A 24,131-nucleotide genomic window follows, 5' to 3' on the forward strand; every position below is an offset into this window, starting at 1 on the left:
CTCCCAATTCACAGATCTCACTGACAACGTATCTGGAAACGCCTAAATCACAATATAATAAGCCAAGAACAAAACAACTTTGAAACGCTATAAACGATAAAGTAAACAACTAATTATGGAATATTAGCAATGAAACATGCTTGAGAAAGAAAACCATAATCCGAGAAAAAACTGATTTTTTCCCCTCATACATCAATCATAATATACGAAGACTTCCATAATTTACATTCACGTGATCTCAACAATGATACTCCCATTAAAGAAAATGTTCCCAAAATACCTCATACATATTATGGCTCTATGTTTATAATCAACTTCTGTATCCACCAACTTACAAATACACCAAGCGCTTTTAAAAAAAAAAAAAATACCATACAACACACTATCAGTTCAAGAAAAAAAAACTTACAACACACCTACTACATAGTATTAGATTTTTTTATTTAATCATTTAATTTTTTTAATTTTTAGGGAACAAACCATAAAATCAAAACGCAAAAACTAGAATTTAAAAAATAAATAGAATGAAGATTATGTACAATCAAGGTTTAATTAATAAAATGATGAAGTTAGAAAAAAAAATAATAATAAATAGAATAAATAGTTTAATCTAAAAGCTTATCTTTTTTTTTGCAACTGATTTTAATCTAAAAGCTTATCTCTGGTAGATTTTTATAAGTCTGAATATGGGATAATGAAACGACAAATTAAGACAACTATAAAGCATCCAAAATCGCAACAAAAAAAAGAGAAAAAAAATCACAAGTAGCATTAACCCAAAACAGATATAAACGTGAAGATATAATCACACCCAGACATTATATTATAAATAGTTTATGCAAGTTATTACTCGCTTCAAACACTATGAACAAGATAGATCAAATCAAACCACTCATAACAAATCTAAAAACAAAAGAGCACATAAGACAACATTAAATTTATCTGAACAATAATATATAGATGTAAGACAACTATACATATATCAGTAAAATCATATCTTAAATTCATTTTAATTGCTTAAACAATTATTACTATTTTTGAAAACGGGTAAACAAATAAAAATGAAAAAACAATGTAATTTACTTTCTAAACATTAGATTTACATTTAAAATTATATCTGTCACATGTAAAATATATTCAAAATATATATTGTATTCAAAAGATCAATTAGAAATTATTTGGCAAAATAAATATAATAGTACAAGTCAAAATATATAATCCGCGCGAAGCGCGGAGAAAAATTCTAGTATCATTAGAAGCTTAACAGAGCTGGAGCTGGTGATTATCTGTTAATTAATCATGCGCTTAGAAAAGCATACAAATGGTTTGGGTCATTTGGAGAAGATCAAGACCGTAAATGTGGGAAACTGGGACCCTTTCTCCTACAGGCTACAGCTGTCTGATCTGATTGGTCGATCCAGCTTGATGGCAATGAGCCCCACCACACACACATCCAACCCCAGCTGTTTTTTTCTGTTCGGTTTGGTCCAATTTTAAAAACATTTCCCCCAAATCAAAGCAAGTTTCAATGTCTTGGGCGTTTTCGTTATGTCCGATAATAATTTTATGTTTGCGTTTTGGTACTAAACTAATTGGGCCGAATAATGGGCTCATACTAGCTTTAAGTCAGCCCCTTTCGGTAAAATTACTCGCTCTCGTTTAATGCTTGCACTCCACTTCCGAAACAGCAAAAACTGCGCTGCGTCCTTTTGAGGATGAATCAGTAAATGATCGCTGACGTCCGCGGGAGATTTGATGGTTCGGAAAAAAAAAAAAGCAGAGAAGAGAGATGTCACATTTAACGTGTTTTACTTTTATGTGAATGGTATGGAAAGAGAGCAATGACAGCTCATCGTTTTCGCGGTAAAAAAAAAAACATTAAAGGTAAAACAGAGTGACGTATTAACTCTACCTCGGCACTTTTCAGATTATCACGGAAACTCAAAGCTCTGAAACCTGCTCTACGAGAATTAAGTAAGGAGAAGTTTGGAGATATTTTTAAGAAGACAAGCGAGGCTTATAAGAATCTTTGTGAAGCACAAGTAAAGAATCTGGAGAATCCTGGGCAGATAAGTATGGAAGTGGAATCAAGGACTTATAGCAGATGGCTGTTATTATCTGGAATAGAGGAAAAGGTTATCGGTCAAAGAGCCAAGATACATTGGCTTCATGTTGGTGATGGAAATAATAAAAGTTATCACAGGGCAGCTAAGGTTAGAGAAACGAGAAATGCTATTAGAGAGATCAAGCGTCCAGATGGTTCAATGGCAGTCACTCAAGACGACATTAAAGAAGAAGCTGTGGAGCATTTCTATACTTTCTTAACTCATTCTCCAGCAGATTATGAAGGGGCAAGCTTGGAGGATCTGAAATCATTACTTAACTATGAATGTTCGGAGGAGGATAGGAATGTGCTGCTACAAGAGGTTAGTAGTGAAGAAGTGAAGAAGGTTTTGTTCTCTATGGCTGCAGATAAATCACCGGGTCCCGACGGGTATACCACGGAGTTTTTTAAAGCTACTTGGGCTATTACCGGGAGTGATTTTGTGATAGCTATCAAATCCTTCTTCGACACAGGTTTCCTTCCTAAGGGAATCAATTCCACCATCCTGGCGCTTATTCCGAAGAACAATGATGCAATTTGTATGAAGGATTACCGCCCTATCTCTTGTTGCAACGTAATTTACAAAGTCATATCGAAGATTCTGGCTAATCGCATGAAGAGTTTGCTTCCTCTCTTCATATCTTTAAATCAGTCAGCATTTGTAAAGGACAGACTTATCATGGAAAATGTTCTTCTTGCGTCAGAACTGGTCAAGAGTTACCACAAAGACTCAGTTTCAGAGAGATGTGCAGTCAAGATAGACATTTCGAAAGCTTTCGACTCGGTGCAGTGGAATTTTCTGTTAACGGTTTTGGCTGCTTTAAATTTCCCGGAGAAGTATATAGTATGGATCAAGAAATGCATTGAGCTGGCATCTTTCTCCATTCAGGTTAATGGAGAGCTAGCGGGCTATTTCAACAGTAAGAGGGGACTGCGTCAGGGTTGCTCCCTGTCACCCTACCTGTTTGTAATATGCATGCAGGTTTTGACTAAGTTGCTCGATAAAGCAGCAGTGGAGAAGAAGATTGGATACCACCCTTATTGTAAAGAGTTGAAGTTAACCCATATATGTTTTGCGGATGATGTGCTAGTGTTTTCAGATGGGAAGCAGCGATCCATTGAAGGCATTTTAGCAGTTTTTAAGCAGTTTGCAAGGATATCTGGACTTAACATCAGTCTTGAAAAATCTACGTTGTATCTAGCTGGGGTTAGAGAAGAAGATAGTGCAACAATACTGGAACAATTCCCCTTTGAAGCTGGATCTCTCCCGGTAAGATATCTTGGGCTTCCTCTTCTGACTAAGAAAATGAATGCTCAAGACTATAGTCCTCTCATTTCAAGAATAAGGGCTCGTATCTCCTCGTGGACAGCGAGACATCTTACGTTTGCGGGCAGACTTCAGCTCATTGGCTCAGTCTTATATAGTATAATAAACTTCTGGATGTCAGCATATAGATTGCCAAACTCGTGTGTTCAAGAGATACAGAGCTTATGCGCGGCTTTTCTATGGTCTGGTCCAGTTCTGTCTACAAGGAAAGCTAAGATAGCTTGGTCAGACGTGTGCATGCCTAAGGGTGAAGGAGGATTAGGACTGAGAAACTTGTATGAAGCTAATAGAATCTCTTGTCTAAAGCTCATTTGGAGATTATTAGCTGAGAGAAACTCCTTATGGGTTCAGTGGATATGGAAGTATCTCATACGGAAGGGTTCTTTTTGGAGTGTTAAGGAGAATAGTTCTTTGGGATCATGGATGTGGAAGAAGCTGTTGAAGCTAAGACCGGTCAGCTAACAAAAAAGGAGATTAATAGTGGCTCGAATACTTCTTTCTGGTTGGAAGATTGGTCGCCATTGGGAAAGCTGATTGAAGTAACAGGAGATGGAGGATGTATGGCGCTGGGCATTCCGTTAAATGCAACAGTTGAAAGAGCAATACAGATTTACAGAGCTAGAAGACAGCGAACCCCTGTGTATAGGCTAATAGAACAAGAAATTATAAAGTTAAAAAACAGAGGACTTAACATGTTGGAGGATGACTGTCTATGGAAAAGGGAGAGTGGAGATTTCAGGACAGGTTTCAGTACGTCTCAAACATGGAATCTCATAAGAGCTCATGCGCCTAAAGTTTCTTGGAGTACAGGGATATGGTTCCCTGAAGCAACTCCGAAGTTTGCTTTTCTTGCGTGGATTGCTATTCAAAATAGATTAGCAACAGGAGATAGGGTTCTAAGATGGAACCCTCAAGTAATATCTATTTGTTGGCTCTGCAAAAGAGAGATGGAAACCAGAGATCACATTTTCTTTGAGTGTGCATACTCAAAGGAAGTTTGGAGAGTGACTGTGGGAAATCTTGTGGGTAGTGGAGTTATTTACCAATGGGATCAAGTGGTTAGATTGGTGGTGAATGGGACTTGGGAGAGATGTGTTAAGTTCCTGTTTAGATATTGCTTTCAGGCGGTTGTTTATGCACTTTGGCAGGAGAGAAATATAAGAAGAGCAGAAGAGAAGTCGCAGCCAATTTCTTGTTTGATAGCAAGATTGGAGAAATTGGTGAGAAACAGAATTACGTCTTTGAGAAGGAAGAATTGGAGGAAGTATGAGAAGACTATGGAAGTTTGGATGGGGAGAATTTAGAACAGAGTAGTAAAGAAATTTCTTTATATATTTTCATAGAAATGGTTGCAGTTTTTTCTGTACAAAAGTTTTTTTTGAGATGAATAAATTTAAAATTTCTTTCAAAAAAAAAAAAAAAAAAAACAGAGTGACGTATGGGAAGACGACCAGTCAAACTGTTTTTACTCTCCGCGTCGCGACGAGAGCCTCTTTGAGGTGAAATTAAAGAAGCCAGCTATAGAGTGCCACGTCTATATATATATAGCTTGCACCTCCTTCGTTTATTGACAACAAAATCAAAAACGCCATTTTTTAATCAACAAAAGAGAAAGAAGAGAGATGGTTGGGTTCAACTGCATTGACTTGTCGGCGCTTCCCACCGATACGGGTCTGTTTCTTCTTATATATTATTCCACGAATATATGTTTCTCCGATCTAAAAACATGTTTCTTCTTCTTCGGTTCTCTCTGCTCGCTCACTGACGTTCTTCTTACGTTTTCCAGAGGGTTTTTACGCGACCAACAACCAGTTCCAGAAAAGAGGTCCCAAGGGTTTCATCCAAGTCAAGGTTCTCGACGACGACAAGCTTTACGTACGCGTCGACTTGCCCGGCGTTCCAGACGACGCTGTCCACCACAGGATCGACGCCGTTAGGCAAAAGGTGGTGTTTTTCTCCGCGGTGACCTTCGACGACGGCTACGAGAAGCAGGGCGTGCGTGAGTACTCTGGAACCGCCGGTCTTGGCTGTGACTGCTGCGAGATCACCGGCGTGGATGCCAAGATGAAAGATGGAGTCTTGAGGATGATTCTCTCAAGGGTCAAGGTGAAGAAGGACCACGACAACAAGTGTACCAACACTGTCCCTCCTTTCACAGGTTCGATCTCTCGTTCCTCTCCCATATATCACATAATATGTATTTGCGTATCAGTTACTGGAGATGTTTGTCGATAGGTAAATCTGGAAGACGCGTGGAGGAACATCCGTTTGTGGTGAAAGGTCGTAAAAGAGCATATGTTGGAGAACCATTAGATGATGGTGGTGTTTACTTCGCTGTGGATGTACCTGGTGTTGGTAATGGTGATGTTGAAGTGTTTGCTAATGAGAGTGAAATTAATTTCACTGCTGAGGTCAAGAGTGTGTTCGAGCACGATGAAAGTGGACGTCTTTACCTTGGAAGTGTCGACACTTCTTGGTCTACCCCAGCAGTTTCGCTTCTGAGTCATGCCATCACCGGTGCTGTAAACTTTGGTGTTCTCAAGGTTCTCATTACCCCTCGTCCCAACTCCGGCGGTAACAACGAGTAATTCACATATCTATCCTCTTTTGTTTTATGAGTATTTGGACTGGCTTAGTCTTGTGTGTTTTTAACTTTTGAGTTGAGACTTGAGACTGTTATGTGTTAGTCCTGCTTTTGTGTTTTTGCTATTATGGAACTTATAGTAAAAATTCTTCTCTTTGTTTGTATACCAATTTGTATGTTTTGCGTCACTTCCACATACTCAAATGATCTCCAAGCCATGTAGCTATTTAACCACAGACCACAGGTCTCATACTCATAAGTTCGTAACAATATGTAGAGTTGCATTTAGGCGCGCCAAAGCTTCTGGTAGACCGAGGCACTGGAGAATTGAAGTTCCACCAACTAAGACGCTAGCTGAAGATGACAAATTTCATGCATCTCTGCAAATGTCTTTAAATACACAATAAAATAATGAAACCAACTATACTACTTCACAACAACTACTAAACGTGACAAAGTTGAGATTACAATTCCATTAGTTTATGGAAACATAACAAGACCGGTTAACTTCGGTTATGTTCTCACCAGATGAATACATAAAGATCGGAAGACGGAAATGCTTTGCACAAGGGAATTCCGATCAACGCTCCTCACTACGAAGGCTTATTCACTTAAGTGACATGAACTCATGAAGCACAACGCTGCCGACAACTAGGCCCATTATATTAACCTTAATGGACCAATTACGAGGCCTATAATAGATTACTCGAAGCCTAATTGCTTTCTTTTTTCTTTCTTTTCCTTTTTAACAACATAAACTAGCCGGTAATCATTAAAAGAATATGAAGAATAAAAAAAAAATGAATGAAAAGAATAAAATAAGAAGAAAAACTATTACTCTCCCAATTTGATAAGAAATAATTACAGTCTATTATTCCTTAAATGTTAAGAAATGTAAAAGAATCATAGAAACAAATATTCCTTGTAAATGGTGTAAATTGTAAGGAATGATAAGAAATTCACTATTCCCACACATTCCCTCGTCACCATTTAGAGCCAAAATCATTTTGTTTATAGCTGATTTATCACCGAATTATCACCGATTTTAGAACGCTACAGTAGAACATAAGGTAAAATTGACCGAAAGGTCGTTGAGTGGCAGTTTACCCTCTGTCTCTCGATCCCTTTCCTCTTTTGCTCCGTGTCTTTCACTCGCCGTTTCGAACCATTATCTGTGCTGGCTACTCTCCTCTTATGCGCGTGGGTATTATCTTTAACAAACAAAAGGTTTGTCGGGTCCACTAACGGCCCACAACACGTGGCAGCGTCTTAAAAGACAATTTATATCTTCGACGGTTGAGAACGTAGCCAACTATCAGTATCCTATCAGTACACGGACCGCTAATATAAAATCAAGTTTAAAATGAACAGATCATGCATCCTCTTTTATAAAAACTCAGGCGACTTTGGAAGCCATGAAAAAACAAGAGTAAAGTTTCAATCTTTTAATTTTCGTGGTAATTTTACAACAATGGGAGATTCCGACAGAGATTCCGGTGGAGGACAAACCAGGAATGGAAAGTCTCCGTTGTCTCCCAGAGAGCAAGATACAGGTTCTTACCTATCGCTAATGTGAGTCGGATCATGAAGAAGGCCTTGCCCACAAACGCCAAGATCTCCAAAGATGCTAATGAGACGATGCAAGAGTGTGTCTCAGAGTTAATAAGCTTAGTCACAGGAAAAGCGTCGGATAAGTCTCTGAAAGAGAAGAGGAAGACGGTCAACGGCGACGATTTGCTTTGGTCTATGACTACTTTAGGGTTCGAGGATTATGTTGAGCCGTTGAAAGTTTACTTGCAGGGGTTCAGGGAGATCGAAGGTGAGAGAACTGGACTAGGTAGGCCACAAACAGGTGGTGAAGGTGGAGAGCATCTGAGAGATGCTGTCGGAGGCGATGGAGATGGATTATACGGTGGTGTATTAGAGTACCAGTTTAGATTGGTTCAGTGTATTGTATTTTGGTTAGCTTATTCCGGTTAACTAACGACTATATAAGCTGATGCATTGTAACAGAACGTCTTATCGAGAATAACAAACTTCATTTGCTCATGATTACATTTCATCTTCTTCTCTCTCGATTCTCAGTTGATATGGTATTAGAGCGTTGAATCGAAGTTCAACGATCATGATCTTGAGATCTCGCTTCTTCATCGATCTCGTTTCATCATCTTTTTTTAGCTCAACAATGGTTGTTCTTCGTAGATCAACAAAACGATCATCTCGTACTATTGGATCAGCGGAAAAATCAACCAATCCAGCTCGCGCATCTTCATCAAACACCATTCCGGCGACTTCTGTTCCCGATTCACCTATTCTGATGATGACTTCGGCGAATCCTCCACCGTTTCCAGCTCTGATCCCTTCGCTTTCTATTCCGAGCTTGATTTTGGAGGAATCCAATATCCTCCATACTTTCTCGCAAGCGGTGATAATCCTTGATGGAGCAGATTGCGTTAATAGTACACGAAACTAAAGACTCTCTGGGATGATCTTGATGGAGCAGATACTTGTCAGTCTTGTGTATGTTGCAAAGCTACAGCTACGAAGATTGAGCATACTAAAGTGATCAAATTCCTAGTTGGCTTTAATGATTCATACTCTAACGCCAGGAGCCAGATCATAATGAAGAAAAATGTTCAAGATCTATCTGGTGTCTACAATCTTCTGGATCAGGATTTCAATCAACGTAACATTACTCCTGTGCAAAATGCTAGTGCTTTTCAGGTGACAAGAAGTGAAAGCTACACCTCTTCTGTCAATGCAGCATATACCAAACCATCAAGACCTATAGACATGTGTGTTCTCACTGTGGCTACTATGGTCACACTATTGATAATGCTACAAAATTCACGGGTATCCTCCTGGTTTTAAACACAAGAAGAACCCAACTGACAAGTCAGCTCCTGCAAGTAATGATAAGCATCTCAACACAATGAAACCAATTGTCGCTCAATAGTCTATCAATGACTCATGAAGCACTGATGATAACTCGGCTATCTTGAGCACTCTCTCTAAAGATCAGAAACAGAGTGTCATTGCGTATTTTAACTCCCAGCTTCAACCGAGTCAAGCCAGCTACCCATCCACTTCAACTGGTACTATCACCGCATTACCTGGTATGGCTTTCTCCTCTTCTACAATTGGTTTCATTGGAGTCTTAAGAGCCACATGTAATATATTAAACTCTTCATCTTGGATAGTTGATAGTGGTGCCACTATTCATGTCTCTCATGGTAGAAGGCTATTCGAGAGCTTGACTGATTCTTCGAACAAATCAGTTACTCTACCTACACGTCAGAACATCAACATCAGAGGAATTGGTCAGATTAGATTGAATGAATATCTTCTATTGACCAATGTCCTCTTCATACAAGATTTTCGTTTAAACCTACTGAGTATCACTCAGTTAACTAAAGATTTGGGATGACGAGTAATGTTTGATGTGGTCTCTTGTGTGATACATGATCCTATCAAGGGATTGATGATTGGTCAGGGTGAGCAAATAGCTAATCTCTATGTCATGGAAGGAGCAGTAAACATGGATTCAGCGAGCATGATGGCAACACCTTTTGTTAGTGTCGTTATTGATACATCTTTATGGCATAATAGACTAGGTCATCCGTCTGTGGAGAAGATTGAACAGATTACTAATGTACTTGACATCAAGCAAAAGAATAAAAGCTCTTTCCATTGCTCTGTTTGTCCTTTGGCAAAGCATAAACATTTACCATATGTTTCACATAACAATCTTTGTGCTAATGCTTTTGAACTTCTTCATATTGACATATGGGGACCCTTCTCTGTTCCAACCCCTAGAAGCTACAAATACTTCTTGACTATTGTGGATGATCACACAAGAGTGACCTGGATTTATCTCTTAAAAGTGAGTCAGACGTTCTACATATTTTCCCAGACTTCTTAACAATGGAGGAAAGACAGTATAATGCTCATGTTAAGGGTATGCGATCTGACAATGCGCAAGAGTTAAAATTCACTAATCTGTAAAAACAGAAGGGGATCATTGCCTATAATTCATGTCCCGAGACCCCACAACAAAACTCAGTCGTCGAGAGGAAGCACCAACACATCCTTAATGTGGCTAGATCATTAATGGTCAAAGCTCACATTCCTCTTCATCATTGGGGAGATTGTGTTTTAACTGTTGTCTTTCTAATCAACAGGCTACCTACTCCTCTACTGAACAACAAATCCCCTTTCCAAGTCCTAACTTCCAATCAGCCTTCATACAATGATCTGAGAGTGTTTGGTTGTCTGGTTTATAACTCTACTACCTCTTCAAAGAATCGTCACAAGTTTCAACCACGAGCGAAACCGTGTGTGTATCTTGGTTATCCAGCCGGATACAAATGTTATAAACTTTTGGACTTGGAATCACAGAACATCATCATCTCCAGGAATGTAGTCTTTCATGAAAACATTTTCCCTTTTCAAGATGATGCTGCTGCGAAGAATGATTTCTTCTCCATCTTAAATCCTGCATCAGTAGAACCTTGTGATCATGATGATATCAACACTGTAAATGAGAGGGAATCTCAAACAGTGGTTTCTGGTTCTCATGATAATGTAGATGCCATTCCTGTGGTTGAGAGGGAATCTCCTACAGTTGTACATGACATTCTTCCACCAGATTCTACTACCGCAAATATTGAACCAACATGTAACAAAAAGACATCAAAGTCTCCAGCCTACTTGCATGATTACTACTACAACATAACTGAGACTGATGTGCCTTATCCTCTTGCTTCATATGTGTCGATGGAGAAGTTATCTGAAAGATACAAAGCATATATATGTGCTATTAGTCTTCATTCAGAACCAACCTCTTTCACTCAAGCCAAGAAGTTTGATGCTTGGCTACAAGCGATGAATGAGGAACTAATTTCTCTGGAGAATACACATACATGGGACATTGTTTCACTTCCAGAAGATAAACATGCTATTGGGTGTAAATGGGTTTATAAAGTCAAACTTAACGCTGATGGCACTCTGAAACGATACAAGGCAAGATTAGTTGCTAAAGGCTACACAAAATAAGAAGGTATTGACTTTGTGGACACATTTTCTCATGTGGCCAAAATGACAACAGTCAAGACACTTCTTGTGTTTGTTGCAGCTAAGAAATGGAGTTTCACACAGTTAGACATCTCTAATGCGTTTCTAAATGGTGATTTGAATTAAGAAATCTATATGACTCTTCCTTCGGGTTATACTCCAAAAGATGGTGTCACTCTGCCTCCTAATCTTGTCTGCAAACTCAACAAGTCCTTATATGGCCTAAAGCAAGCTTCCAGACAGTGGTTTCTAAAGTTCAGTTTGACATTAATGACTCTTGGTTTCAAGAAATCACATTCGGATTATACATTGTTCATCAAGAGAACAGAAGATAGATATGTTGCAGTGTTAGTTTACGTTGATATCATTATTGCATCAAATAATGATGATGATGTTATCTTTGTCAAGACTTCACTTACTCAACATTTTAAGCTTCAGTATCTTAGTCCTCTCAGTTACTTCTTGGGTCTTGAGATTGCTCGAAATTCTTCTGGTATTTCTATCTCTCAACGCAAATACACTTTGGAACTTTTTGAGGATGTTAGCTTTCTTGCAGCTAAGACTTCTAGTGTTCCCATGGAACCAAGTAATGTATTGCGTCAGGATAGTACATAGCCTCTTCTTGATGATCCACTGGTTTACCGACGCCTAGTGAGAAAACTGATGTATCTCACAATCACACACCCGAATATCACTTTTTCAGTCAACAAACTTTGTCAATACTGCTCTGCTCCGAAGAATTCTCATCTTCAAGCAGCATATAAAGTCTTACACTACTTAAAGGGATATATTGGCTTGGGTATTTTACTCAGCTACAAATGATTTGGTAGATGCAGATTGGAGTGGTTGCAAGGACACACGACGTTCTACTAGCAGTTACTGTATGTTCCTCGGTTCTTCTCTGATTTCCTGGAAAATAAAGAAAAAAGGCACTGTCTCTCATTCTTCTGCTGAATCAGAATACAAAGCGATGAGTTTTGGTGTTCGTGAGGTGCAATGGCTTGTCAATATGTTGCGGGAGTTTGATGCACCACAACATGGTCCAGTTGCTTTCTTTTGTGACTCCGCTGCTGCTATTCACATTGCTAATAATGCTGTTTTCCATGGGAGAACTAAACATTTGGAGTCGGATTGTCATAAAGTGTGTGACATGGTTGAGATTGGATTGATCAAGACGTTACATGTTACTACAAGCAATCAATTCCATTCTCTTATGGGCAAGATGGGACTTTTTTCTATTACGTCGCCATCTTGAGAGGGGCTATTAGAGTACCGGTTTAGATTGGTTCAATGTATTGTATTTTGGTTAGATTATTCCGGTTAACTAACGGCTATATAAGCTGATGCATTGTAACAGAACGTTTTATTGAGAATAACAAACTTCATTTGATCATGATTACATTTCATCTTCTTCTCTCTCGATTCTCAGTTGATATGGTGGGATGCAGTATCACCAGCATCATCAGTTTCTTCATCAACAGAACCATATGTATGGAGGTGAAGCTGCCTCCGGTAGGACAAGGACTTAAAGTTAAAAATTGGTGAAAGTGGATCTCTGTATATAGATATTACATATATACGCATGCCTATAATAATCTAATTATATATAGTAGTGTTTGCCTCCTTCCTAGGCCCTCCACGTCGGATCCAGCCTGGAAACTCGCCTCCTGTACGCGTGCCACGTGTCCAAGTTAAATGAAACGCAGCGTCTTTTATGTGTGTTCCGTCTGGGCTTCATTTGGGCTTGGTGTCACGCTTCGTCTTGCGGCCCGAAGACCAGCTAACCAAACGCAAACCCTAATCCATTTGCAGCGTCTTCTCCTTCCATTCCCTCTGTTTCACTTTGATCCGAGGCGAGGATGGTGATTCAGTTTCTGTAATGGAATGCGTTGCGATTCCTACGGATTTACTCTTATTGTCTTTAATTCATGAGTCCACTACGAGATCTCCAAATGTGTTGCTCAGACGGCGATTTCGGGTAAAAATAGGTTCGTATTATTTTCTATCATACTAATGTTACCTCACGTGATTTTTAGCCATTTTATGAGTACTGGTAGTGTTTGAGTTGAACTGATCATGTTACTTCAGTTTTGTAATATAATTTGATTTTTTAATATCTTGGTTTGTCTGATTTATCTTTTTTTATATTTTGATTTCAGGGCACTATTACCTTTGTGGAAATTACTCATGTACGTTGCCCTTCTCCTGCTTGGTTGTAAGTTAATAAGCAAACTCAGGAACTTGCAGCTTAATTTGTAACAAGGAGCAACGAAACTGATTGTTTGATATTGAATTTTGGTTCACTAGGGATGGTTCCAACAGTTCAGCTCATTTGATCTTGCGGAAACCAACATGGTTGCCAACAATATTGGTAAGCCTTGCACTTTGTACTACCATTAACTGTCATAACCTCGATCTGTTTAAACAACAAAGTAAATTCTTTTCCGAGAAATTAGTAGGTGGAGAGATAGTCATTTAACAATGGTCAATGCTCTGTTTCTTTCTGGTATTGTGCAGAGATAGTCATTTAACAATGGTCAATGCTCTGTTTCTTTCTGGTATTGTGTTAGGTGTGAGGTAGAGGCAGAGGAGGAGACGAAGGAAGGAAAAAAGAAAACAAGGAAGAGAGTAAGGTTTAACTTGAATGTACAAACCTTTGAACCAACTCTACCATCAAGTTTAGAAGATGAAGATGAATTGGTGTATGGAGCGAGTGATTTGGAGGATGAAGACTATAACAGATGATGAAAACGACTATGAAGATGATGCTGATGATGAAGAAGATGATGGCCAGAATGTGACTCCTCTACTGAATCCAGATGAGAATATTGCACAATGGAAAGCCGTTAAAGCAAAGCAGTAAGAAGAGTTAAACAGCTAATGAAGGAGAATGTTGAACCGGATAGTGATGATCAAGCAAAGCCCCTAATGAAGGAGATCATCGTCAATACTAGCCTCGCGGACTGGTTGGCCTCACCAAAGACTTTTCATGGGAATGGTTTGTGTAAGAGATCCCAATTGGTTATATCACCGACATGGAAAACAGGTCAAAAGTTTCATACTGATTCACCATTGTGAAGGAGAAGTAACCGTGTGTTTTGTTGTTTTTCTTTATAGTATTTTCTTACTCTTTTGTGTGTGTAAGGGATATAGAGGTTTGTATCGATCTTTCAATGTTTTTTACATCTCTGCTTATGATTTGGTGAGGAGAAAAGCTATTGGAAGCAGAGGAGAGAAAGAATAAATGGATGCACATGCTTACAATTGAATTAGCTTATATGTTGTAGTTTGAAGGTCAGTCATATAGCAGTAATCTATAATCTATATATACTCTCACTTTTGTAACTTAAGTGTGATGATCCGATATAAGTTATGGGCATGCAGCATAATATATTTACGAAAAATATTAAAATTAGTTAGAAACCCCTAAATTGTTTTCCCTACAATCTACTCTTTAATACTCAATTAATACATAATTATAAGCAAACAATAATAATATACATATAAATATATAGTTTTAACCTAACAAATCAATTTATTGTTTGTCACTGACATATCGAATTCAATCAATTGTAATAGATTCATCATATTCAACAAAAAAATATTCTCATAAATATATCAAAATTAAAACTCCATCATATATAACAAACGCATTTTAGTAACAACACAAAAATAACAACTCTCCTAAACCATAACATTTAAACGTTTCAATTAGGTGCTAGATTAAACCCAAAATATCAACTTTCTGAGAACATAAACACATCAACATACGATACAGATATTACAATCTTTCAAAAACACACCATGGACCCATACCCTCTATATAAACTTATCTTCGATATAAAAACCGAACCTGCATTCTCATCTCCCCAACGAGATCTAACCATCAATATAAAAAGAGTTGATACAAGTCAAAAAAAAAATATATATATATATATATATATATGTTCATCCAACTACAAATTATCACGTGGAATAATGTAATACCAAATCAATTTTTAATGTATAATTAAAAATTAAAACATATGTTACTTAACAAAAGAAATATGTAATATAATTTTTTTTTAAATCTACTAATTTTCTATATAGCATGGTTTATTTAGTCTCCCAATTGTAAAAATTCTAATTAAAATATATGATAAACACTGGACAATTCAGCTAAACGATTGGATAATATAGCTGCAATATATTTAAAACGATTGGACATTTTTTTGGGCAATTTTCACCAGCACTAATAGAGATGTATTAAAATTAATAATGTGATTGAATTTTGGGAATGAACCAGACCATTCTTATTAGTAAGTTTTTTTTCTTCTTATTAGTAAGTTTAAGAGCAAAAATATCATATATATATATATGAATATTTCATTATACCTCACAAGAACAAACAAAAAATATAAAAAAAAACTAAAACAAACAATGTTAATTATACAGTGTGGAAATTATTTTATAATTCACATCCCGCCCATAGGACGGGTCGGTCCTAGTATCAATATATTTAAGTGTCATGTTGGTTATGTACTAATATCAGATGTATATTTAAGGAGTTAGACTTTGCGGCTATGTAACGGATGTAATATCAGATGTATATTTAAGGAGTTAGATCCGCGCAACCGCACGAGTTTTTGTTTTCATTTATTTTTATATAAATATTTTGTTTTCAATCTAAATTGGTATATATTATAATATATATGTGTCTATCAATTTTTAAAACATAATAAGTTTACTGTATATTTTTTCATTGAATAGATTGTTTCAAACTTTCACATGTATTTATATCTTCTTCTATATATATATTTTCGGATTATTATTTCATTATTAAAATCGTAACTATATATATAAAGATTAGTACAATATCGTTTTATTGTCATATTCAAAGATATTGTAACATTTCACAAATTTATAAAGTTTTTAAAAAATTAAACTTTTCGCTTCATAGATTATATTATCGAGTAAATAATTAAACATTTAGTTTTTGTTTAATTTTTAAAATAAACTATATAGTTTAAAATTTGTTTTCATTGGTTTAATGTAGTAAAGATTAATCATTGTTAGATAATATGATTTTTGTTATTTAAAAAAAAAATCTTTATAATTTTAAAAGTTAACATCGACAAATATTTAAATATTTAGCATATAGATGTATAGTATTACAACATTAAATTATATCTATTTAATTTATACTATCTATAAATCCAATGGATCATCTATTGTTTAAATCCAATTATTGATAGCCCAATAAAAATTTCTGGTAGGCCCAAAATTTAAAAGTTAACATCGACAAATATTTAACTATTTAGCATATAGAGGTATAGTATTACAACATTAAATTATATCTATTTAATTTATACTATCTATAAATCCAATGGATATCTATTGTTTAAATTCAATTATTGATAGTCCAATAAAAATTTCTGGTAGGCCTAAAATTTAAATGATAAAATTATATATTAAATGTAACATGATTTTCTAGGAATAAGTTCATTATGTCCATTTTTTTAAAAAATCACACATGAATGAAGATTGTGACTTCTGTTTTAATATATAAGACGTAAATATTTTTTTTTATTTAGGATGGTTTTGGGTGAGAGAGTTAACATTATTCAAGTGTCATAATGTGCTTAGATAGAGAGACAGCAAAGAAACCAGTTTTGAAATCCCACTATAGTAATGCCAATAAAAATAGAAAATGAGATAAAACTGTGAGGACTTGATTTGCTTGTTGTGAGAAAGAAGCTTAATGGCGGGGAAGGAGGTCGAGGGAGTTGAAGTACAAGTTGCCTTGTTGATCATGTTCAGAGACGGGGATAGAAGTGAAGCCTTCGTAGTCTCCGTTGGTTTTTGCAGAGCAAATTTCTGTCATATACCTTAGTAGCTCATGGTTCTGTACGAATGGTTGCTTCGTGTATTCGTCCCATGGCATCCACTGCAGGCATTTTCAGGAAAAAGAGTTTTCTTGAGTGTTAAGGTGGTAGAGACTGGAAAGTCATTGAAAGGGGAAATATGTTACCTGAGCTGCCTCTATCTCTGACTCCTGTGCACTGATCTCAAAAGAAAGGGGCTTTAGCATGCACAGGAAGAACAAATTTGACTTTTCAAAGAATGTTTTGTGGGTCTGTCTGCCAGTAGTTAAAACAGATAGGAGTCAGAGTCAGTTATAAATAAGCAGACGATTATGGTTGGAGTTGGAACCTGAACGCCAATACTTGAACAAATTCAGTATCCACCTAAAAACATTATGATCCATGATTAATTAGCTCTTGGTCTCATGTAAAACGTAAAGGTAATGCATGAAGAAAAGGTTTACCCCGGTCTCTTCTTTCACCTCTCTGACGGAGCCATCATGGATGTATTCACCCTGAGTCAAACACAAAGCATCAGAGAGGAACCCAACCATGTGTAATGGGATTTAATAAGAAGCAGCACCTCATTGACTACTCCTGTGGGGAACTTCCATATACCTTTGCCTTTAGTTCTTCCTGTCTTCTCTTGAACCACTAGCACCTTTGGATTCAAACAGAGATGTGATCAGTCTTGTAAATGTTCCAAAAAAAACACACTGAAAATATCATCTCACCACTTACCTCTTTCTTGTGGTTAATGACAAAGGCAGCGATGCTAACGCGGTGAGATGCATTAAAAGGAAGCGTATTGTCTTCTTTGGGAAGCCAATAGACAAGCATCAAGTAATCCTTCTCCGCGTGATGAAACCAGAAGCCCTCCTACTCATATGAAACAGAACCAGTTTTTGTTATATGTACAAAAAGGGGATTTACATAAACATGATTGCAGGTTAAGCATCATGTTAACAACACCTTAACAGCAGTTTCAGCAAGACCAATAAGATGCCTCGGCAGTTTGATCCACACTCCCTTCTTTCCCTGCATACACGAAAATGTTTGTAGACAAGCTATCATACTTATGTTGGAACATACTAACCGGATTATCTAAAATATAAGTACACAACCTAAAATAACAGTTATAATAATACTTCCTACTTATAATAATCTAATACTCAAAATTACAATTTATAACTTTAATTATAATAATCTAATACTCAATATTACAATTAATATTGGAACATACTAACCTTTTTATTTTTTGTTTTAGTTTATTTTTATAAATTTAATTTTCATATTTGTATTTTTTGTAATGATATTTATGTTTTTGTAATTATATTTGTTTTAATTTTTTTTAATTGTTATTAGTAAGAGTTTTTGAGAACTCGTGTGTTTTTTATGTAGTTGTAAACAGTTACATTTATTAGCAAATAAAAGAAGCTGAAAAGATATGACAAACGGCAGTTAGACTTTTTAGGAATTGTGTGTTTTTTTAGTTGTATATTTATGCAATTATATTTTATGTAATGTAGTTATATTTTAGATGCAGTTATATTTTAGATGCAGTTATATTTTTTAAGTTGGATTCAACTATTATCAACTTGATATGTTTCTAATTTAATAGTATTGGTATCTGAAAACAAATATCAAACTCAATCCGCACCTAAAACCAAAATGTATTTTGAAAATATTTTAAAATTTTAATTTTTAATATATTCTGTTTAATATGTATTATATGTAAATAGATTAATATGATTTTTACTAATTTTAAGTAAAATCACATTTAATAAATATTTTTTAATCGAATCAACTATTTAAAACCCGTTAAACTAAATGAGTTTTTATGAATATATATTTTTATTAAAAGGTCATTTAAGCCTTGTCAAACTCTATTTTAACATCATGTGTTTTGTTAATTAATAAATTTAATATCTGTGTAAAATATTCAAAATGTAAATTAGTTAATGTCTAGTTGAATAAATTCTATTTTCTTAGACTGAAATATAAGTTATATTGTTGTAGTTTGAGAATGATTTTTTGAAAAATATATCAAAATTTATTGTAATTAAATATTATACTTTAATAATCGGTGAAAATAATATATATTCTCTTTTGTAATATTAGAGAGGTAAAAATAAAAAGTGAAATTACTATTTATTTTGTATTTATTAACAAATATAAATTTTTATAATATAATAATTAAATTTTATACTTAGAGTTAAGTGGGTCTTGCCAGTTACAAATATTAATATTATTGATACTTATCTCATTCCCCTTTACGTTAATCAATCCAAAATTAAGTATTAGAGCGCCGGTTACAAAAAATATAATTGATATTTTGATTATTAGTAGGAAAAAATGAAGTGGGTCTCGCCAGTTACAAATAAAATGCAACTTGTCTGTTTCCTGTAGAAAAATTATGTAACTACCGTCACTTATAATTAACTTTAGATTCAGTTATATTCAGTTATATAAAAGTAAATAATTGGACATAACATTTTATCAATTGGTCATGTTCGTGTTTTAATAGTATTGATATATATAATTTTGATACAGTTCAGATGTTTTTATTACTTTCTGATAGATTCATATATAAAAAACCGATCCGTCTGGAACCACATTATAACAAACAAAAATTTGGTTATTCAAGCCAACTCGAATTTGAACCGAAATTAGACCAAAATCTTTAGAACCGAAGAACATGATACCCGAATCTGATCCGCACTAGATAAGTGGAGAGAGCAAGGGTTTAATACATTTTCCACATTGTCTTTATTAGAAAAGAGAACACACTTACTTCGCAGCAAAAGTAACAAAGTGTCTCTCTGGCCCGCATTAGAATACAATCATTTTCAAAAAGAGAATGACATCCACACTTTATCACCGCCAACTTTTGCAATGATTCTATGCAATAAACTGGGGTATCAATCTCATATTCCGTACACACAAACATCATTTCCATCTAATTATCACCACCTAATCTTAACTACCAGGAAATGGAAACCGCCGGTTATAGAAAATTTCTTGATCATTCTACCCATCACCATCAGAGCAAATCTAACAAGAGGTGAAAAGAAGAAGAGAGAGCACCTGAAGAGTCCAGTTAGAGAGAGAGGTTCGGAGAAGTGCAGAGAAGGCAGAAGGATCCATGGGATGACTTATCTCCGTCACCACGCCACCGTACTTGTCTTCAACACCCGGAAGCATTGTAACGCTGCCGTTTGCCTCCTCGGCGGCCATCTGGTTCGTGGAGGAAGAAGAACAAGTAGACATTTATATGTTCCTCGTCGTGGAACAACTGTGAAACGCAGACTCCCATTAGTCGGCTTCATCAACAATTTGATAAAACCGTAGTTTTTTTTTGCTAAATGGCTACTCATAAAAATAACACAAGTTCAAACTCAATGACACAAGACTGGGAAATAACTGAAAGATCGAACCTACTCTGCTAGATTGAAGGATTAAATATAGAAATCCTGTTTGGAAAGTAATGGCACTTCCTGTTCTCCTTAGCGTATGAAATCAGTTTTTTTTTTAAATAACGAACTTTCTGCCTCGAATCTGATTTTTATAATACTATCTATGATTAAAATCAAAAATTTAATGGAGACACAAAGACATGAAAAATCAGCTGGTCACAAAGGGTTGAACGTGTAGAACCTGTTTGAAAGTAATGCAATTTCGCTTTCCCCCTAGAGTATGAAAGCAACCAAAAGGTACCACGTCAAACCTGTTTTCATACTCTGTCTATATGCTTTTAAAATAATTCTTTTCTTTTCAAATAAAAAACCTAAACATCAGAGTTTCAAACCGTTAACGGCCTGGGCATAATATCCGTAATCCGAAATCCGAACCGAATCCGAACCGAAAAACCCGATTCGTATCCGGTCCGAAATATAAAAAATATCCGAATGAGTCTTGTAAAATGGTACAAAACATATTCGAACTCGAAGTGTTAATAACCGAACCTGAACGGGTAATCTGAAAAACCGAAAAACCGAAAAATCCGAAAAATATCCGAAGAAACCGATTCGAATGTCCAAAATAATATACAATATAATTATATGAAACATGAATATATACTTCAAATATTCAATTTCATATTTATTTTGATATGTTATCTAACAATAAATATTTAAAATTTAAATAACTACCTTAAATACTTAATTATATATAAATAAATATATGTTTCTTATGTTTTACTTTTAAATTTTAGATTTTGTTTCGGGTATATCCGAACCGATCCGATATAACCCGAATCCGAATGATATATGATTACTTTATGGGTTCTATAATGTGATACAAAACCGATCCGAACCCTATGTGTTATATCCGAACCCGACCCGTACTTGCAAATTTACTAGAATGAGACATAGGAGGTGTTATAAAAGAGAACAGAAATCTGAAAAACCCGATCCGAACGCCAACGGGTACCCGAACGCCAACGGGTACCCGAACGCTCAGGCAGGCCTAATCTGATGTTTAAGGTTTAAGTTCGAAAGATAATATGCTGATTAGTTTTTGGATTGTTTGACACGGTTAACAGAAAAAGGGATACACACAATTTTACTCTTGATTTCTCACAACTGTATGCCATATGGATTTTTTTCAACTAGCATCATATATTAAGTTATACTACTAGATTGATAGAATAATTATCCGAGAGGTCGTTACTATTAACATGACTTATAAATTATAATGGAAAAGTCTTAACTAAGGAATTAATACACTCATTTAGACTACATGGATCTGGACCAGACCTAAACACTAGCCAATTAAACATTTTCTGGTCCCTAAATTTTTGGTCTACAAATTTTAAAAAGATTGTTTAAATTATTTTTTTTTGCAATATTTTTTTTAAAATATTTCAACCTTCTAATTTCATGATCGACCTTAAATTGGATTAAACTGAACTTAAATTTTACAAATCTACATCAAAAAACTAAGAAATCTAAATCCACACAGAAGACGGGCCAATCTATTGGAACCTTGATTAATTTCAGTAAATTCATGCAGTCCATTTCGGATATAACTGTAATCATCTTTTTCTAACTAAGGCTAATTAATTTCATGGCCCAGAGGCCAGAGGAAAGAAAATAAAGTGTGCATCTCCGTGGCCTGCGCTGAGCCACACGCCAAAAGTGTTCTGCCTCGACACGAAACTACATGCAAATTACATATACTACTAGCGTATATCCGGATTCAGCCGGGTCGTAGGACCGGGTAAGAAAACGACTGAACTGAAGTAAGGACACAATGGAGAGGTTATCTTGCTCGTTCGAGGGCATAAATGTAAAATACAAAGTCGCAACCAGAGTTATTTTTTACCCTTTGAACTGCTGTTACTCTGTTCGGTCTGCATCTTTCACGCCCCCCATTTTTACCTTTCCTTATGGAACTTCTCGCCGGCAACTGTCGGAAACGACCCGCCGATGACTTCGCCGAGGATGTCGACCCGTTCGGTAGCTCCGAGTGGATGTACGGAAGCCGTTCACTGAGGACTCAAGGAAACGACGACGCTTTGGCCACGCTCGCAGACTTGGCGCCGCCTCCTCAGAAACTGAAACCCATCAGGTGCGTCGTCAAGCCTCCTTCTGAGGATCGACAACATCCTCTTGATATCCTCGCCGGAAGTCTAGACAGGCTGCCGCCGGAGATGGGGTTTCTCGGAGACGGCGGCTGTTTTGAGGCTCCTTTGGGTTCGAAGATTGCTGATGTGGAGGAGAGCGGTCAATTGACTCGTGGGTTTTCGAAGGATGAGGTTGAAATGGAGGTTCGAGGTCGAGTCTCTAGACGTGATGGCGTGTCTCTGAGGTAAATTCTTTTTGCATGTTCGTTTTGGTCGGTCACACTTGAAGTTTAGATCTTTTACTGTGGAAAGTGATTTACTTTTTACGGTTATTAGAGAAGCTTTGTTTGGTACAAGTGTTGAACTAAACACATTCACTTTGGCGTGTGGGATCATTTAATTTTAGATTGGTTAATACATCTCACCTAGAAAGCATTCAACTTTCAATCAGATAGCTAACATATTGTTGTGGCTGTCACTAAAACTTATTACAGTGAATGTTTATTCGGGTTTGAGTGTTGTTTATACCATTTGTAAGCAGTATTATTGTTTGATTCTGTGGAGAGTATGTTCAAATGTCAAAGTTTTGTTTAGATGCTGAGTTTGTAAGGGGATTATTATTTTTGTAGATAATGAGTCTTGTTTGAGTTTTGGCAAGCACTGTTATTGAATGAACATTTTTCTTGGTTTGGCAGCTCGTCTGCTGATAGCGATAGCGACTCTTCCCAGGGCGGACGCAAGGGTAAAAGAAAGCGGAAAACGAGGGAAAAGATGGAGCATTTCGTGGAGAAGCTGGTTGGGAGTATGATGAAGCGGCAAGAGAAGATGCATAACCAACTGATCAAAGTGATGGAGAAGATGGAGCACGAGAGAATACGCAGCGAGGAAGCTTGGAGGCAACAAGAAATAGAGAGGATGAAACAGAACGAAGAGGCACGGATGCGAGAGATGTCACGCAGCTCGTCTATCATCTCCTTCATCAAAAGTGTTATCGGTGAAGAAGAAGATATCGAGATGCCAAACCTCACTATTCCCCTTCCCAAACAATGCGAATCGGCTCATCAGAGACAAGGAGATGATGTGAAGTTTGTGTTTCCAAGCGGAAGAAGGTGGCCGCATGAGGAAGTGCAGGCGTTGATAGATAGCAGAAGCCAGGTGGAAGAGAAGACAGGGTTCCACAGGGTTGCGATATGGGATGACGTATCAGCGAAAATGAAGGAAAGAGGGTATGAGAGATCTGCTAAGAAATGTAAGGAGAAGTGGGAGAACATGAACAAGTACTACAAGAGAGTTGTGGAAGGTAAGAAGACGCAACCTGAGCACAGCAAGACTCGCTCTTACTTTGAGAAACTAGGGAAGCTTTACAAGACCAACTCAGTAGTAGAGAAGGAAGAGTGAGTGAGGGGGGTTCGAGTGTAAGATTAAGATTACGTTTTTTTTCTTGTCAGGGTTTAAATTTGATTTTTGGTGTAGTTAAATAAACCAAACCTACGACTTTGTATTTGTATGATGTTGAGTTTTAGAAGGTTCGAAATAAAGACAAAAAAACGTTGTTGGTGATTGGGATCTTGTAACGGCTATGGGAGACGAGAAGAGGATCCTCGGTTACATCGACTTTGGCTGACACGTTTTGG

At 36.5% G+C, this 24,131-nt stretch overlaps 3 protein-coding genes and 2 pseudogenes across 5 annotated transcripts; 4 read left to right on the forward strand and 1 right to left on the reverse strand.

Moving 5' to 3' along the window:
• The first annotated feature begins 4,958 nt into the window (after positions 1-4,958).
• On the forward strand, positions 4,959-6,179 carry BNAC07G20380D. Its single transcript, XM_013850218.3, has 3 exons — positions 4,959-5,102; positions 5,218-5,589; positions 5,667-6,179. The coding sequence occupies exons 1-3, from the start codon at positions 5,054-5,056 to the stop codon at positions 6,017-6,019; spliced, it is 774 nt and encodes a 257-aa protein (XP_013705672.1). The 5' UTR covers positions 4,959-5,053; the 3' UTR covers positions 6,020-6,179.
• A 133-nt stretch (positions 6,180-6,312) lies between these two features.
• On the forward strand, positions 6,313-12,913 carry LOC106408052 (annotated as a pseudogene).
• A 54-nt stretch (positions 12,914-12,967) lies between these two features.
• Positions 12,968-14,153, forward strand: LOC106408053 (annotated as a pseudogene).
• A 2,480-nt stretch (positions 14,154-16,633) lies between these two features.
• LOC106407554 (nudix hydrolase 2) lies at positions 16,634-20,715 on the reverse strand. 3 transcript variants are annotated; one of them, XM_013848435.3, is made up of 9 exons: positions 20,589-20,715; positions 20,019-20,226; positions 17,904-17,969; positions 17,673-17,810; positions 17,515-17,592; positions 17,396-17,446; positions 17,281-17,315; positions 17,099-17,207; positions 16,634-17,014 (listed from the first exon to the last, which is right to left on the reverse strand). In XM_013848435.3, the coding sequence occupies exons 2-9, from the start codon at positions 20,199-20,201 to the stop codon at positions 16,826-16,828; spliced, it is 849 nt and encodes a 282-aa protein (XP_013703889.1). In that variant the 5' UTR covers positions 20,202-20,226; positions 20,589-20,715; the 3' UTR covers positions 16,634-16,825. The 3 variants fall into 3 exon arrangements, with proteins under 3 accessions (XP_013703889.1, XP_013703888.1, XP_013703887.1); XM_013848434.3 differs by lacking the exon at positions 20,589-20,715 and adding an exon at positions 20,373-20,577; XM_013848433.3 differs by lacking the exon at positions 20,589-20,715 and adding an exon at positions 20,369-20,563.
• Positions 20,716-22,114: 1,399 nt separating this feature from the next.
• Positions 22,115-24,057, forward strand: LOC106407343 (trihelix transcription factor GTL1-like). The gene is made up of 2 exons (XM_048764392.1): positions 22,115-22,742; positions 23,193-24,057. Exons 1-2 carry the CDS (start codon positions 22,321-22,323, stop codon positions 23,893-23,895), a joined length of 1,125 nt encoding a protein of 374 aa, XP_048620349.1. The 5' UTR covers positions 22,115-22,320; the 3' UTR covers positions 23,896-24,057.
• Positions 24,058-24,131: the final 74 nt, after the last annotated feature.

Source organism: Brassica napus, chromosome C7 (assembly GCF_020379485.1).
Source record: "Brassica napus cultivar Da-Ae chromosome C7, Da-Ae, whole genome shotgun sequence".
Lineage (NCBI taxonomy): Eukaryota > Viridiplantae > Streptophyta > Magnoliopsida > Brassicales > Brassicaceae > Brassica > Brassica napus.